The sequence below is a fragment of the Trachemys scripta genome, chromosome 18, assembly GCF_013100865.1.
Source record: "Trachemys scripta elegans isolate TJP31775 chromosome 18, CAS_Tse_1.0, whole genome shotgun sequence".
NCBI classification, from domain to species: domain Eukaryota; kingdom Metazoa; phylum Chordata; order Testudines; family Emydidae; genus Trachemys; species Trachemys scripta.
The window spans coordinates 22,574,655-22,589,160 of record NC_048315.1 but is presented as its reverse complement, the minus strand read 5'-3'; the positions used below and the strand labels follow the sequence as shown (position 1 = coordinate 22,589,160).

The following is a 14,506-nucleotide window of genomic DNA, read 5'->3' as shown; positions in this document are numbered from 1 at the left end:
GGGCACTGGTTGGAGCTGGGGGGGCATTGGGGCTGGAGGAGCAGGGGGTGTCTCAGGGCAGGAGCGCGGGGCCCTGGGGGGGCTGGGGGGGGCATTGGGGCTGGACAAGTAGGGTGTGTCTCAGGGCACAAGCGAGGGGCACTGGTGCAGCTTGGGAGGGCATTGAGGCTGAACGAGCAGAGGGTGTCTCAGGGCAGGAGTGAGGGGCACTGGTGGAGCTGGCATGGCATTGGAGCTGGACGAGCAGGGGGTGTCTCAGGGCAGGAGCGAGGGGCACTGGTGGAGCTCGGGGTCATTGGGGCTGGACGAGGAGGTTGTGGATCAGGGCAGGAGCAAGGGGCACTTGTGGAGCTGGGGGGGCATTGGGGCTGGACGAGGAGAGGGTGTCTTAGGGCAGGAGCAGGGGGCAGTGGTGCAGCTCGGGGTCATTGGGGCTGGACAAGAAGGTTGTGGGTCAGGGCAGGAGCGAGGGGCACTGGTGAAACTGTGGGGGCATTGGGGCTGCACGAACAGGGGGTACATCAGATCATAGATCTCAGGAATGTAGGACATGAAGGCACCTTGAGACATCTTCTAGTCTGTCTCCTGCACTGACAGGTGTTGTCTAGACCATCCCTGACAGTTGTTTGTCTACCCTGCTCTTGAAAGCTCCAGTGATGGATATTCCGCAACTTCCCTAGGCAATTTGTTCCAGTGCTTAACCACCCTGACAGTCAGGAAGTTCTTCCTAGTGTCCAACCTAAACCTCACTTGCTGCAATTTAAGCCCATTGCTTCTTGTCCTTTCTTCAGTGGCTAAGGAGAACAATTTATCACCCTCCTGTTTATAACAATCTTTTATGTACCTGAAGACTATCATGTCCCCCATTCCCAGACCTGAAGAAGAGCTCTGTGTGGCTCGAAAGCTTGTCTCTTTCACCAACAGAAGTTTGTCCAATAAAAGATATTACCTCACCCACCTTGTTTCATCATATCCCCCCCAGTTTTCTCTTCTCCAGACTAAACAAACCCAGTTTTTTCAATCTTCCCTTATAGGTCATGTTTTCTAGACCTTGAAACATTTTTGTTGCTCTTCTCTGGATTTTCTCCAGTTTGTCCACATCTTTCCCAAAGTATGGTGCTCAGAACTCAGCACAATACTTCAGGTGAGGACTAATCAATGCAGAGTAGAGTGAAAGAATTATTTCCTGTGTCTTGCTTACAACACTCCAGTTAGTACAGCCCAGAAAATGTTTGCTTTTTTTGCAACAGTATTACATTGTTGGCCCACATTCAGTTTTTTGATCAACTATAACCCCCAGATCCTTTTCTGCAGAACTCCTTCTTAGGCAGTCATTTCCCATTTTGTATTTGTGCAGTTGTTTATTCCTTCCTAAGTGGAGTACTTTGCATTTGTCCTTATTGAATTTCCTCCTCTTTACTTTAGACCATTTCTCCAGTTTGTCCAGATCATTTTGAATTATAATCCTACCCTCCAAAGCACTTGCAACCCCTCCCAGCTTAGTATCATTTGCAAACTTTATAAGTGTACTCTCTATGCCATTATCTAAATCATTTGTGAAGCTATTGAATAGAACCGGAACCAGGACAGATCCTTGCGGGACCCCACTCGATATGCCCTTCCAGCTTGATTGTGACTTGAGCCATTGATAACCACTCTCTATGCACAGTTTTGGAGCCAGTTGTGCACCCACCTTATAGTAAGTTCATCTAGGTTGTATTTCCCTACTTTGTTTATGAGGTCATGTGAGACAGTATCAGAAGCCTTACTAAAGTCAAGATATACCACATCTATCGTTTCCCCTCATCCACAAGTCTTGTTACCATGTCAAAGAAGGATATTATATTGGTTTGACATGATTTTTTCTTTACAAATCCATGTTGACTGTTGCTTATCATCTTATTATCTTCTAGGTGCTTAACAAATTGATTGTTTGATTATTTGCTCCATTATCTTTCCGGGTACAAAAGTTAAGCTGACTGATCTGTATTTCCCTGGGTTTTCCTTATTCCCCTTTTTATAGACAGATACTATATTTGCCTTTTCCTGTCCTCTGGGATCTGTCCCGTCCTCCACAAGTTCTCAAATATAATTGCTAATGGCTCAAAGATCTCTTCAGTCAGTTCTTTGAGTATTCTAGGATGTATTTCATCAAGTTTGAAGACCTCTAACTTGTCTAAGTAATTCTTAACTTGTTCTTTCCCTATTTTAGCCTCATATCCTGCCCCATTTACACTGATGTTCTCTATGTTAGTTGTCCAATCATTGCTAACTTTTTTGGTGAAAACTGAAATAAAAAAGGCATTTAACACTTCAGCCAATGCTGCATTTTTTGTTATTGTCTTTCCCTCCTCATTTAATAATGGGCCTACCCTGTCCCTGGTCTTCCTCTTGCTTCTCATGTATTTGTAAAATACTTTCCTGTTACCCTTTATATCCCTAGCTAGTTTAATCTTATTTTGTGCATTTACCTTTCTAATTTTGTCCCTAAATGCTTGTGTTGTTTGTTTATATTCATCCTTTGTAATTTTATCTAGTTTCCACTTCTTGTATGACACTTTTTTGAGTTTCAGGTAATTGAAGATCTCTTGGTTAAGCCAGGGTGGCCTCTTATCATATTTCCTATCTTTCCTACGCAGTGGAATAGTTTGCTTTTGTGCCCTTAATCATGTCCCTTTGAAAAATTGCCAACTCTCCTGAACTCTTTTTTCCCTTAAACTGGCTTCCCATGGGATCTTACCTACTGATTCTCTGAGTCTGGTAAAGTGCCTTCTCAAAGTCCATTGTCTTTATTCTGCGGTTTTCCCTCCTACCATTCCTTAGAACCACAAATTCTGTCATTTCATGGTCACCTTCACCCAAGCTGCCTTCCACCTTCAGATTCTCAGCTAGTTCCTCCTTGTTTGTCAGAATCAAATCCAAAACAGCCTCCCCCCTAGTCACTTTCTCCACCTTCTGTAATAAAAAGTTGTCTCCAATGCATCCCTAGAACTTGTTGGATAATCTGTGCCCTGCTGTGTTATTTTCCCAATAGATGTCTGAGTAGTTGAAGTCCCCCATCACTACCAAGTCCTGTGCTTTGGTTTTTGGTAGTTGTGTAAAAAACAGTCTCATCCACCTCTTCTTCCAGGTGAGGTGCTCTATAATAGACCCCCTACCATGACATCACCCTTGTTTTTTACCCCTTTTATCCTTTCTCGGAGACTTTCAACAGGTCTGCCTCCCACTGTTGTCTCAGTCTCAGTGCAAGTGTAGATATCTTTGATATACAAGGCAATTCCTCCTCCCCTGCCTGGCCTTCCTGAACAAGCTGTACCCTTCTGTACCAGTATTCCAGTCATGTGAACAATCCCACCAAGTTTCTGTGATGCCAGTTCTGTTCTATTTATGATTATTCACTAGTATTTCTAGTTCTTCCTGTTTATTCCCCATACTTCTTGCATTGGAGATATTTATTACATCGCAGATATTTATTACATTTCCCCTCTATATTCCCTCTGGTCTCTCCTTTGTCAATGCTGTGATTTCCCATGTTCCCCTCAGATTCAGATCCTTCACCCAAGTCTCCATGTTCTAAACTTACCTGTGGGCTTTTGTCAGCTACCCCGTTGGACCTAGTTTAAAGCCCCCTCACTAACTTAGCCAGTCTGTGTCTGAAGACACTCTTTCCCTTCCAAGTCAGGTGGACTCCATCTCTGCTCAGCAGCCCTTCTCGCAACAGGATTCCATGGTCGAGGAAACCAAAGTGAGCGGTGACACCATCAGGGCAGGAGCGAGGGGCATTGGTGGAGCAGGGGGGAATTGGGGCTGGACGAGCAGGGGGTGGGTCAGGGGAGGAATGAAGGGCATCGGAGGAGCGAGGGGGGCACTGGGGACTGGACAAACAGGGAGTGTACAAGGGCAGGAGCGAGGGGTACCAGCAGAGCTTGGGGGGCACTGGGGACTGGACAAACAAGGAGTGTACCAGCACAGGAGCGAGGGGCACTGGCAAAGCTCAGGGGACACTCAGGATGATATTTTACGCCCTGTATTCCAAGTGGAGAGCATTTCCTGAGGTTAAAGAAAATCCCTTTTGCCCCTGCCTGGCTCAGGGCTGGCAAAGAGTCCCTTGGCTGCCAATGGGAGCCGTCTCACATGGCGCTGCTCCCCTGGAGAGGGTCTGTCCCTTTTCCAGTCCCTAGGAGCCCCAGGGCTCATGCCATGTTGCTGTAACCTTGTGAGGAGTTGGGGGCCCTTCCTTCTCCCCATCCCCTTAGGTCTAGTTTGACCGTGAGCCTCACGGGCAGTGACCAGCTCTACTTATCTACTAGACTCAAGCTGCTGTAGGTACTTCAATATCTGTCTCCTGTATGCTGGCTGGGGAAGGGCCCTGGCCCCTTCTCGCCCTTTGCCTCCTGGGTTGCAGGTCTGAGACTTTCAGCCGGGGAGCCCAAAGTGCAAACTCCTTCTCTCTGGCTTCTTTCTTTGCAGGCAGGGGGCCTTGCTGAAGTCCCCTCTGGCTTCCTGCCCCGCATGGCCCAGCTGAGTCCAGGGCTGTCTCCTGGCTCCAGCCCTTCGCAGTCTGTCCCCATCACATTGGCTGTGGCACAGCCAGGATCCCTGCTTGTCCCCAAGACGGAGCAGCTCTCCCCCCCGTCGGCCTGTGGTGAGCGGTGCAGTGTCTCTGACACCTCTTCTTTGATTACCAGAGAGAACAAATGCCCCTGCAGGTGATGCAGGCTCAGCAGCCTTTCAGTGTGGGAAATCCATCTGAAGAAGGCTCCCCCTTATATCGCCAGAGCCAAGCAGGCTGCTGGTGCTGCCCCCCTGAGATCCTCTTGAAGATCCACCCCACCCCTCAGTTCTGTTTATTAACCCAAGAGATGGATGGGTGGGTGTTGACAATACAGAGTGATTGGGATTAGCAGAGACTAGGCAGACGGGTGAGAAAAGAGAGATCCAGAAAAGCCAGGACATGGAGCCACACCAGCGACACGACACCAGAGCCAGCCCTGCTGCCGTACTGCTGTCCTAGAGTGGGCAGAACCATGTGGACAACTTGAACCAGCTTGACTTAGCTGACATGGTCCTGGTGGGTAGCTGCATGCAAGGTCAGTGGGCAGTTCCGGGGGGAACTGATGCCAAATGCTGGAGGGTTCGCCAACAGGGCAACCCAGGGCAGCTGGTTGGAGTCTTCGTCTCAGTGTTTTTTCTGCAAAAAATGTGCCATTCACCAAATGGAAAATGTTCGCAGTAACTCTTCATTCTGCTTGAAATGTTCTGCTTTTACAATGGAAAAAAAAAAAAGAAATCACAATTCTTTCAGTAAAAATATCAACTTGGGTTAAAATGTTTGGTTTTTGGAAAAAGTAATTCAATGTTTAGTTTTCAAAAACCAAAAATGTTTGCCTGAAATGTTTGGTTTTTTTAAACAAACCTTTTTGGGTTGTTTCAGGTTTTCCTTGAAAATCCACATTTTTTTTGCTGGAAGTTTTTGAAAAAAAAAAAAAAGTTCAAAATTACTCAGGGAACATAACTGGCATTTTTTGAGCAGCTCTGAAATTGGTGGGGATCTTCCCACCCCTGCTGGGATCCCGTGCCCACATGAGGTCACCCATTGCAGCGAGAACAGAAAGGGGCAATGAAAAGTACTAGGGGCACCACTATTGGTTAGTGTCAAGGCTTGTAGGGTCTCTCCCGGCTCTACTACTGACCTGCTGTGTGAACTTGGGCGAATCACTTAACTTGCCTAATGAGAATAGCTCATGCCTGCCTCCTGGTGGGATTGAGAAGAGTCGGTAAAGGCACTGATGGAAAGCACTACCGACAGATACGATGCTGTTAGCATGTCAAAAGACAAGGCCTGTTGGGATCAGAAAGGAGCACGGGGAGCTTTGACAGTAAGTGCTGCCCACTCAGCCCCACCCAAAGGGTCTCGTTTTATCTTCCAGCCAGTGACTGGCTGAAGCCTGGACGAGTCTCCCCGGTGCCGGTTGGGGTGCTGACTGCCGGGATCTCGCTGCATCACTCCACCCCCAGCCGGGGTAGGCCGGAGTCCAGCAAGGTATGGAACAGTCCAGGGCTCCCAGGGAGACTATCTCCTCTCTGCCCACCCAATGGGCACAGCCCTGTCCTCCCTGTCCCTCCAGGGCTCCAGACTGCCCGCTTCCCTCCCCTTGTGTTCCCATTGCATCGCATCTGCTCCCCCTGTTGCAATGTCAAGGGGTCTGTCCTGGCCTTGGCTCAGGTGGAGGGTGCTGGGGGTATCCCCCAAACCCCTTGCGGTGCCTGACTCTGCCCCTGCCCTGCAGACAGAGAGCCGCCGCATCACGCACATCTCCGCTGAGCAGAAGAGACGCTTCAACATCAAGCTGGGCTTTGACACCCTGCACGGGCTGGTGAGCACTCTGAGTGCCCAGCCCAGCATCAAGGTGAGTGAGAGGGTAGCAAAGCAAACCCCAAAGCAGGCACTGAGGGCGGGACTGGCAGCTCCCCAGGTGACACCCAGTGCCCAAAGTACCAACCGCAGTGCCCCAGCCCCCCGCAGAGAGTCCCCAGAGCTAGGAGTGGGAGTGCCAGGCTTGGGCTGCATCAGTCATTCAGCTCTGCCCTGGCCAGGCAGCTCCTGGGTGCATCTGCGGCTCTAGGCCCCCAGCCCTTTCCCCAGCTACAGACTCTTGTGGAATCAGGCATTCTGTGCTGACCAACCATCTAGGTCTCGGAGCCCCTGTAGGGGTGGCTGGGGGAGGCTGTGTTTCCCCAAAACCTGATAGGCCCAGCCCCCTGCTGGGGAGCTCCTTCCTCCTGGGAGGCAGAGCGATGGGAGGGAGATGAGGGACAGCCGCAGGAGATCAGCGTCATTCAGCCCCCACATCTGGCCCCTCAGGTCAGCAAGGCCACCACACTGCAGAAGACAGCAGAGTACATCTGCAAGTTGCAGCAGGAGAGGGGCGCCCTGCAGGACGAGGCGCAGCTGCTGCGGGAGCAGATCGAGGAGCTCAATGCAACCATCAAGTAGGATGGGGGGAGAGGGGAGGGGAGCCATGCTGGGGAGGGGAAAGGCAGGGAGGGAAGGGGAGCCTTGCTGGGGAGGGTAAAGGCAGGGAAGGGAGGGGAGCAGACAGGGAGTGTGCTGCAAAGGGTGACCACTCAGTAGGGGGCGCTCTTCCCTTGTCAGTGTTGAACTTAATCCCCCAGCATGATGCAAAGGGGCACTGGGCTGCTTTCTGCTGAATGAGATGTCAAATCTAAAAGGGGGCCCTTCCCATGAGGCTGGCGGTGCAGCGTTGCTGTGCAGTGTGTGCTATCAGCAGCTGCTGTGTTCCACCCCAGAAGTAGCAGCACATCAGTCATGTGGGAGGAGGTTTCCCGCTATGTTTGTAATGCATTTTGGGACCCGGAGATGGAGAGTGCCCCAGCAATGCAGGGTTATTATTAATGGAGCCGAGGCGCACTGCCCCTTTCCATGAAGCGCCCAACCTGCCATGGTGCCAATGGGGGGGGATTAGCCCATGTGGGCACAGTTCCCCATACAGCCCCAGCTCCTCTCTCCACAATTCAGTCACTCTGGTTCGATTGTAAATGCCCCACATAGTCATGCTGGGAGGCTGGGGCTGCAGGGAATGGGCTTGGGGCTGCCTCTGCTACAGTCCTGGGAGCCAGCCCCTCCAGAGTGGGGCAGAACCTGGAGCCCCACACACAGGGGTCTTGGGAAGGATCACCCTCCTGAGGGGAACTGTAGAGCCTGCCAGCCCACCCCACTGGGCCCCAGGTACCAGGGGCAGAATGGGGAGCAGTGGGTGGGCCCCAGCCAGCTTCACCCGGATGCAAGCAATAGCCCGCCCCCGGCAGTCTCCTCCCCCATGGCCAGGTGGAGCGGGGCACCAGGAGCCTGGCACCTCTTAGAGAGCCTGGCATGGTCATCAGTATGGGGCAGCCCTCAATGGGAGAGAGTGCACGGGAAGGTGGGCAGGAGCTGCTCGCTGCCCCTGGGATGAGGGTGCTGCCCACCACCACCTCTTGCTGACTTGTCTCAGAAGTGGGGCTTTCCTCAGGTGACCATCAGCCATGGAATCGCTAATCGCTGGTGATCAGCTCAGCCATGCCTAAGGCCAGTCCATCACTCCCTGCCGCAGCATCCCTCCTGGACAAGACTGGGGCGTGGCAGGGGGTGAAGGCGGCTGGAGAGCTGGGCCTGGGGGTGGGACATTGACTGTTCTCCCCAGTCCCGATCTCCCTGTGTGTGTGCCTGTCAATCGAGGCAGATGCCATCTTCTTGTGCCCCTGCAGCCTGTGCCAGCAGCAGCTGCCCGCCACAGGAGTGCCCATCACCCGCCAGCGCTTCGACCAGATGCGTGACATGTTTGACGAGTATGTCCGCTCCTGCACGCTGCAGAATTGGAAGTTCTGGGTTGTATCCTTGGAGACGGGCACCCCACCCCGTTGTCCCCTGCCCAAACACGTGGGGTCCCTGCAGCTTGGGGTGCTGAGGAGGGCCAAAGATGTTACCATGGTGACAGCCTTCTGGAGGCAGACATCTCACAGCCCCTCCCCTCTTCCATCACCTCTCAAGGGACACCCGTGCCTGCTAGAGCCTGGCTGCTGGGAAATGGCTCTGAGTCCATGGCTTCTATGCCCTGCTCCCGCACCCCAGGCACTGGGACCACAGGTATCAGCCTGCTCCCTGGAGCCAGCTGGAGGTTTTTAAGACTTTGAAGCACGCTCCCCTAGGCTAGTCTCCAGATCCCCTCTGCAGCCCCCAGGGTCCAAGCTGGACTTTTGAATAGCAGTGTCCCCTTACTGCTCCAGCCCAGGGTGTCTCTTACACTGCTCTGCTAGTGAAAAGCAGCCCCTGCAGACTCTACTCACACAGCCAATAGCATGTGAAGGCACACCCAGCAAAGTTACACGAATGCTCCCACAGCCACTCATTAACTGTATACAGGGTGACACCCGCAAATCCCCCAGCCCCAGCCTTGCACCTCAGAAATGTGCATCTCACACTGCTTAAGACCCCCTTGCCCAGTGTAAGCTCATTAATTAGTTCATCATTTCATCAAAGGAAATGATCATGCCACAGCCTTTGTTAACCTGAGTAGAGATTGCCCAGATACTACAGTCAAAACACACTGTCTTGGACAAAATATTAAAACAAGTTTATTAACTAGAGAAAGAGAGATTGTAAGTGATTTTGAGTGATAAAAGCATAAAAGCAGAATTGGTTACAAAAGGAAATAAAGTGATAAAATCACAATTCCTACGGTTTACCATGGCTAATAGTCAGGACCAGATTAACTCTCCTGTGGGCCCGGGGCTATTAGATTTTGTGGGGCCCCTGGTGGTTTAGAGTGGGGGATTGGGCTCAAGCCTGGGGCAGGGGATTGGGATGCGGGAGGGGGTGCAGCTCCAGCTGGGGGTGGATGGGCTCTGGAGTGGGGCCAGGGATGGGACAGGGGGTTGGGGTTCAGCAAGAGGTTTGGGGTGCAGGTTCTGGGAGGGAGTTGGGGTGCAGGCGGCGGCTCTGGGCTGGGGTAGGGGTTTGTGCTGCAGGAGCAGGTGCGGTGTGCAGGTTCTGGCCAAGAGGCGTTTACCTCGGGTGGCTCCTGGTCAGCGGCGCAGCAAGGCTAAGGCAGGATCCTTGCCTGCCCTGGCTCTGTGTTGCTCTTCTCCCCGAGGTGGCCGGCACGTCCAGCCCCTAGGCAGAGGGGCCAGTCCACTCTGCACAGTGTACGCTGCCCATGCTTACAGGCGCCGCCCCTGCAGCTCCCATTGGCTGCGGTACCAGGCCAATGGTAGCTGCAGAGATGGTGCTGGAGGCGGGGGCAGTGCGCAGAGCAGAGATTCCCTGAACGTCCCTTGCCTAGGAGCCACAAGGGCATATCGACAAGCTGCCGCTCACGGCTCCAGCTGGTGCGGAGACATGCCGCTGGCCAGATGAAAAGAAGCTGCAGGCCGCATCCAGCCTGCAGGCATGCAGGGCCCCCCTTAGCCCGCAACCCTGTACTGCAGCCCCTAAAGCCCCTCCATTAACCCGGCCCTGATAATAGTTCTAAAAGCAAAAACCGTTGTCTCACCATAATCTGCAATACATTTCACAGGCTGTTTCTTCTCAGCCTGGGACAACCCCTCCCATAGGCGCTGAGTTTCTAATCTGCCCAGGCCCCGCCCCCACTCCACCCCTTCCCCCAAGGCCCCACCCCCACCCTGCTTCTTCCCACCTCTGCCCCACCTCTTCCCGCCCTCACCCTGCCCCTTCCCCACCCAGTTCCACCCCCTCCCCCGAGCCTGCTGCGCCTCACTCCTCCCCCCATCCTCCCAGCGCCTCCTGAGTCTGACGCCACAAAACAGCCGATCTGCGGCAGGCGGTAGGCACTGGGAGGGAGATGGAGGCGCTGATGGACAGGGCCCGCCGGTGGGCAGGAGGTGCTGGGGTGGGATGGGAAGGTTCTGGTAGGGGAGGCTGCCAATGGGTGCTCAGCACCCACCATTTTTTTCCCTTGGCTGCTCCAGCCCATGAGCACCAACGGAGTCGGTGCCTATGACCCCTCCCACAGTTCAATGATACATCTTGGTCTTTCAAACGATCTTGCTTCCATGTATGGAGGTGGGAGAAGAAAGGTAATGGGGAAGCCATTGTCTCTTATACTCTTTATATCCTCCTCCTCCTCTCTGTGAGGCACACCTACCCCCGGCTGGGGTTCAGATCATCACTCTGTGGTGTACATGAGATTCAAAGCCCCTTTCAGGTGGATTGTAAATTTCTTGCTGACACCATCTGTGTTCTTGATGTTTGAAGCATCTTCAGGGATGACATGCAAGGCCTTTTGTTATTTCTAAGGACCTAGTCTATGGGCATTCCCCAGACTCACAACATGTTTCAGTAACAAACATACAGCAAAATCTCATGACTCCCTACACAATGATGATACACACGTTAACAGGACAGCAATATTCAGTAAATCATGAGTTTTCAAACGATACTTCGCAAGGCATGCTTTGTACAAAATATATCAGAACAAAAGTGGTGAACATGGGGTACAGGGTATCACCTGACACCCCCCACACTCCTGGCATCCACATGCCCTGTAGTCCCCCCGGTGTTGGTTTTAGGACACCTGTCCTTGTTCCCAGCAAGATGCTGTGGGCTTAGAGCTCATGCTCCTGCCCTCCAGATGAGCCATGGCCTGGTCTAGAACCACGCAGGATGGCACTAACTCTGCAGCCTGCTGTGTCGCTCCCCAAGTGCCAGGAGCCAGCAGGAAAGGGGCAGCAGCAGAGTGAGGGACATGGGGGCTGGTCAGTCAGTTCTGCCTTGTGATGGGGAGTCCTTAACTGCTCTGTTCACATCAGTTCAGCATCATCATCCGGCCTCTGTTTGAATCCTTCAATGGCATGGTCTCCACAGCCAGCATGGACAGCCTCAGCCAGACGTCACTAGCCTGGCTGGACCAGTATTGCTCCCTCCCAGCACTTCGGCCTAGTACGTAGTCCCACTTCGTCCCTTGCCTGCCCTGGAGAAGGCAGGGGCTGGCCCTGCCTGGCATTTGCTCCCAGCTTGCAGCCCCTGCTGTTCGTGCCTGAGCTGGGTGGGAAGTCGTCTCACACGTCAGTGCCGTGAACAGGAGAACTGCACTGTGATGGGGGCATGTGAGGGGGCTGTGTTTGCATTGGGGGATGCTGTCTCGGGGGAGTGGCGCTCTCAGAGCCAGCTCTTGGGTTGCCCAAAGCTGCTCTGGCAATGCTCTTCCCCCCTGCCTTGGGGTCAGCAAGGGATTCACTTCCTAGCTCAATTCCGCCCTGGTTCTCCTGCTCCTGAGCTTGGCCAGAGGGCGGTCCAATCTCTACATTAGATGGGGCTCAGGGGCAGGGACCCGCCAAACTGGGATGTGGTTCCGGGAGCAAGGTCAGGATTGGAAGGATGGGGAGGGGAAGACTGGCTTGTTGGATGTACAGTCTCCTGGTCTGCAGCTGCAGCAAGAGACATTGATGGTTTCCCAGTCTCATACTGTGGGCAAAGGGAAAGGCTGCGCATTGCAAACCCAGAGGGAGGAGCAATACTTTTCACATCACACAATTAGCCTGTGGAATTCCCATCCACATGAGCTCCCCAAGGCAAAACTTAGCAGGATTCAACAGGGGATTGGACAAAGGTGCAGATAATGAGAAGCGCCATGGGTACATGGGACAGGATTTAAGCCCTGCCAGGAGTTAGGAGGACACCTCCTCTGGGGCAGGTTATGCCATAGCTGCCTATAAACAGGGATCTTCCTGTGCAGCAGCTGGCCCAGGCCAGTGTGAGAGCCGGGGTATGGGTTAGATGGCCAGGCACGGCGGTCCCTGTGCCCTATGGCAAGCTGACAGACTGCCTGAAGCAGCTCAGAGCCTATCAGCAGAGGACACTGACTCATCCCATTTGGTTTTGTCTCCCCAGCTGTTCTGAGCTCTCTCCGCCAGCTGAGCATTTCCACCTCTATCCTGACTGACCCAGCATGCATACCCGAGCAGGCCACCCAGGCAGTGATGGGGACAGACCCCAGCAACAACTCCTCCTAGTTACAAGGGAGGAGCCTGTCACACCTGGTAAGATGCTCCATTTCTGCAGAACAACCACTCACCTTCACCAGCAAGAGTCTCCTATTGCAGTCTCAGTCCCGCCGTTGCCATACTGCCTCCCGGGGACTGCACCCCCATCCATGTGGTGGGAGGCCGTCAGCAAAAGGAGAGACAAAATCAGTGCATGATCCAGGACACATGCTGTATCAACACATTCCACTACCCAAGATGCTGATGTCCAGAAGAGCTTTGCCTCGGAAAATCCTTTACCTGAAAATAGCACCGTGCAAGGCTACAGAGTAACACAATGGTGGGAAATGCCGCTGGTCTTGGAGAACCTGGTTCCTTCACAATGACTCCCTCCAGGTGCTGATCTCGAACTAAAACACTGGTGTACTCTAACTTGAACAAGAGGCGAAGTAGCAAAAGCTGGTGACTTTAGGGAGAGGGATAGCTCAGTGGTTTGAGTATTGGCCTGCTAAACCCAGGGCTGTGAGTTCAATCCTTGATGGGGCCATTTAGGGATCTGGGGCAAAAATCTGTCTGGGGATTGGTCCTGCTTTGAGCAGGGGGTTGGACTAGATGACCTCCTGAGGTTCCTTCCAACCCTGATGTTCTATGATTCTATTCTAAGTGGAAGCTGAGGGACAACCCCGAATGTGGAGAGCTTAGGCAAACATTTGAACATTGGCTGATGAAGTGCCCTGGCAACGTCCTGTACTCCCAAGGAATTATTGAGATCAGTGAGAACACCAGGTCTTGGCTGCAGTTTTGGAGTGACAAGCTATGATGATGACCAGTGAGAGCAGGGCCCCAAGGGGTTCAGAGGAGCCCAGGGTGCCCACTGAGAGGAGAGCGCCTTCCCCAACTCACTGCTCAGCTCTAGAGGCAGCAACCACTGACCATGGGAGGGAATCACTCAGCTGCATCCCCGGAGATCAAGGGACAGGGAGACCACAAGAGCTGCAGAAAAGCCCACCTCAGCAACAAGATGCTAGTTCCTCATCCCCCACCTGTCCTAGGGATGGAAGTGCTCCTGGAGAGTTGCCAACAATGAGGCTAGTGCATGAAGCTCTTTGTGGTTCCATGGAAGATGCCCCATGAGAAAGTCAGCATCTCTCACTGCCCAAGCCTTATCTTCACAAATATGGCTACTTCTGTTCAGTATGGGAGGGCCTAGACTCTGGATAACCAACTCTATCCAGACTCTTTGTGTGTTTGCTTTAGTCTCCAGCCCATTGTTAATAGCTCCTATGTCCACACTAGGTCTGAGTGGTTACTCTGGCTGGTGGGGGTTAAATTCTAAGCAGTGGTTGTTCTGGTCATATCTCTGGTGGAATCCCCACCTCCCTTTCAATCCAATTTGAACTCAGAAGCTGGCTTCTGGAGTGGAGAATACTGTACAAATCAACAGAAAGCTCCTGTTCATATTGTTGTTGTGCCCAGCTGAATAATTGGGCTGCTCGGTTGTCTCCTGCTGCATTTTGTTGCCCTTTTGCTCCTTTTCCTGTAACGTGAGCAACGTATCTTCTTGTCTCTCATGTTTGGAACAGTAGCTCAAAGGCAGCTGCTGGATTTCCCCTTCATGGGTGTTTCCCAAGCAAATGTTCTCTGTCTTTTAATTTTAGGATGTTCTAGAATGCAGGAGTTTTCCCATGAATGTTGTTTGATGTCATGTTGCCAAAGGAATGTCCTGTTCCTATATCCCATGCATGCCCTGGCTCTGTAAGTAATGGCAGATCCTTTGTGATAAAGAGACTTTGTTCCCTCCCATTTTGATGGTGTATTTCTTAAGTTTTTCAGCATTTCTCACCCTGTTGCTGCCTCTGGATACACAGAACTGAGCAACAGGGGCTCCTGCTGCAAAAAGCCCACACCAAAGGATTCCTCCTTTCCCTGGGCTCTGTAATAGACCAAGTGGAACATACTGTGAATAGATGGTTTGCAAAGGAACAGTGCATAGTAACCTGCACCA

At 52.6% G+C, this 14,506-nt stretch overlaps 1 protein-coding gene across 1 annotated transcript in view; it reads left to right on the top strand.

The window, feature by feature from the left end:
• MLXIPL (MLX interacting protein like) overlaps positions 1-14,304 on the top strand; it is a 65,669-nt gene extending 51,365 nt beyond the window's left edge. The window contains exons 10-17 of the mRNA XM_034752908.1: positions 3,660-3,745; positions 4,471-4,645; positions 5,931-6,043; positions 6,291-6,410; positions 6,866-6,993; positions 8,269-8,392; positions 11,329-11,458; positions 12,410-14,304. Of these exons, the coding sequence (XP_034608799.1) occupies positions 3,660-3,745; positions 4,471-4,645; positions 5,931-6,043; positions 6,291-6,410; positions 6,866-6,993; positions 8,269-8,392; positions 11,329-11,458; positions 12,410-12,531 (998 nt within the window). The 3' untranslated portion in view covers positions 12,532-14,304. The remainder of the gene's footprint in view (positions 1-3,659; positions 3,746-4,470; positions 4,646-5,930; positions 6,044-6,290; positions 6,411-6,865; positions 6,994-8,268; positions 8,393-11,328; positions 11,459-12,409) is intronic.
• Positions 14,305-14,506: the final 202 nt, after the last annotated feature.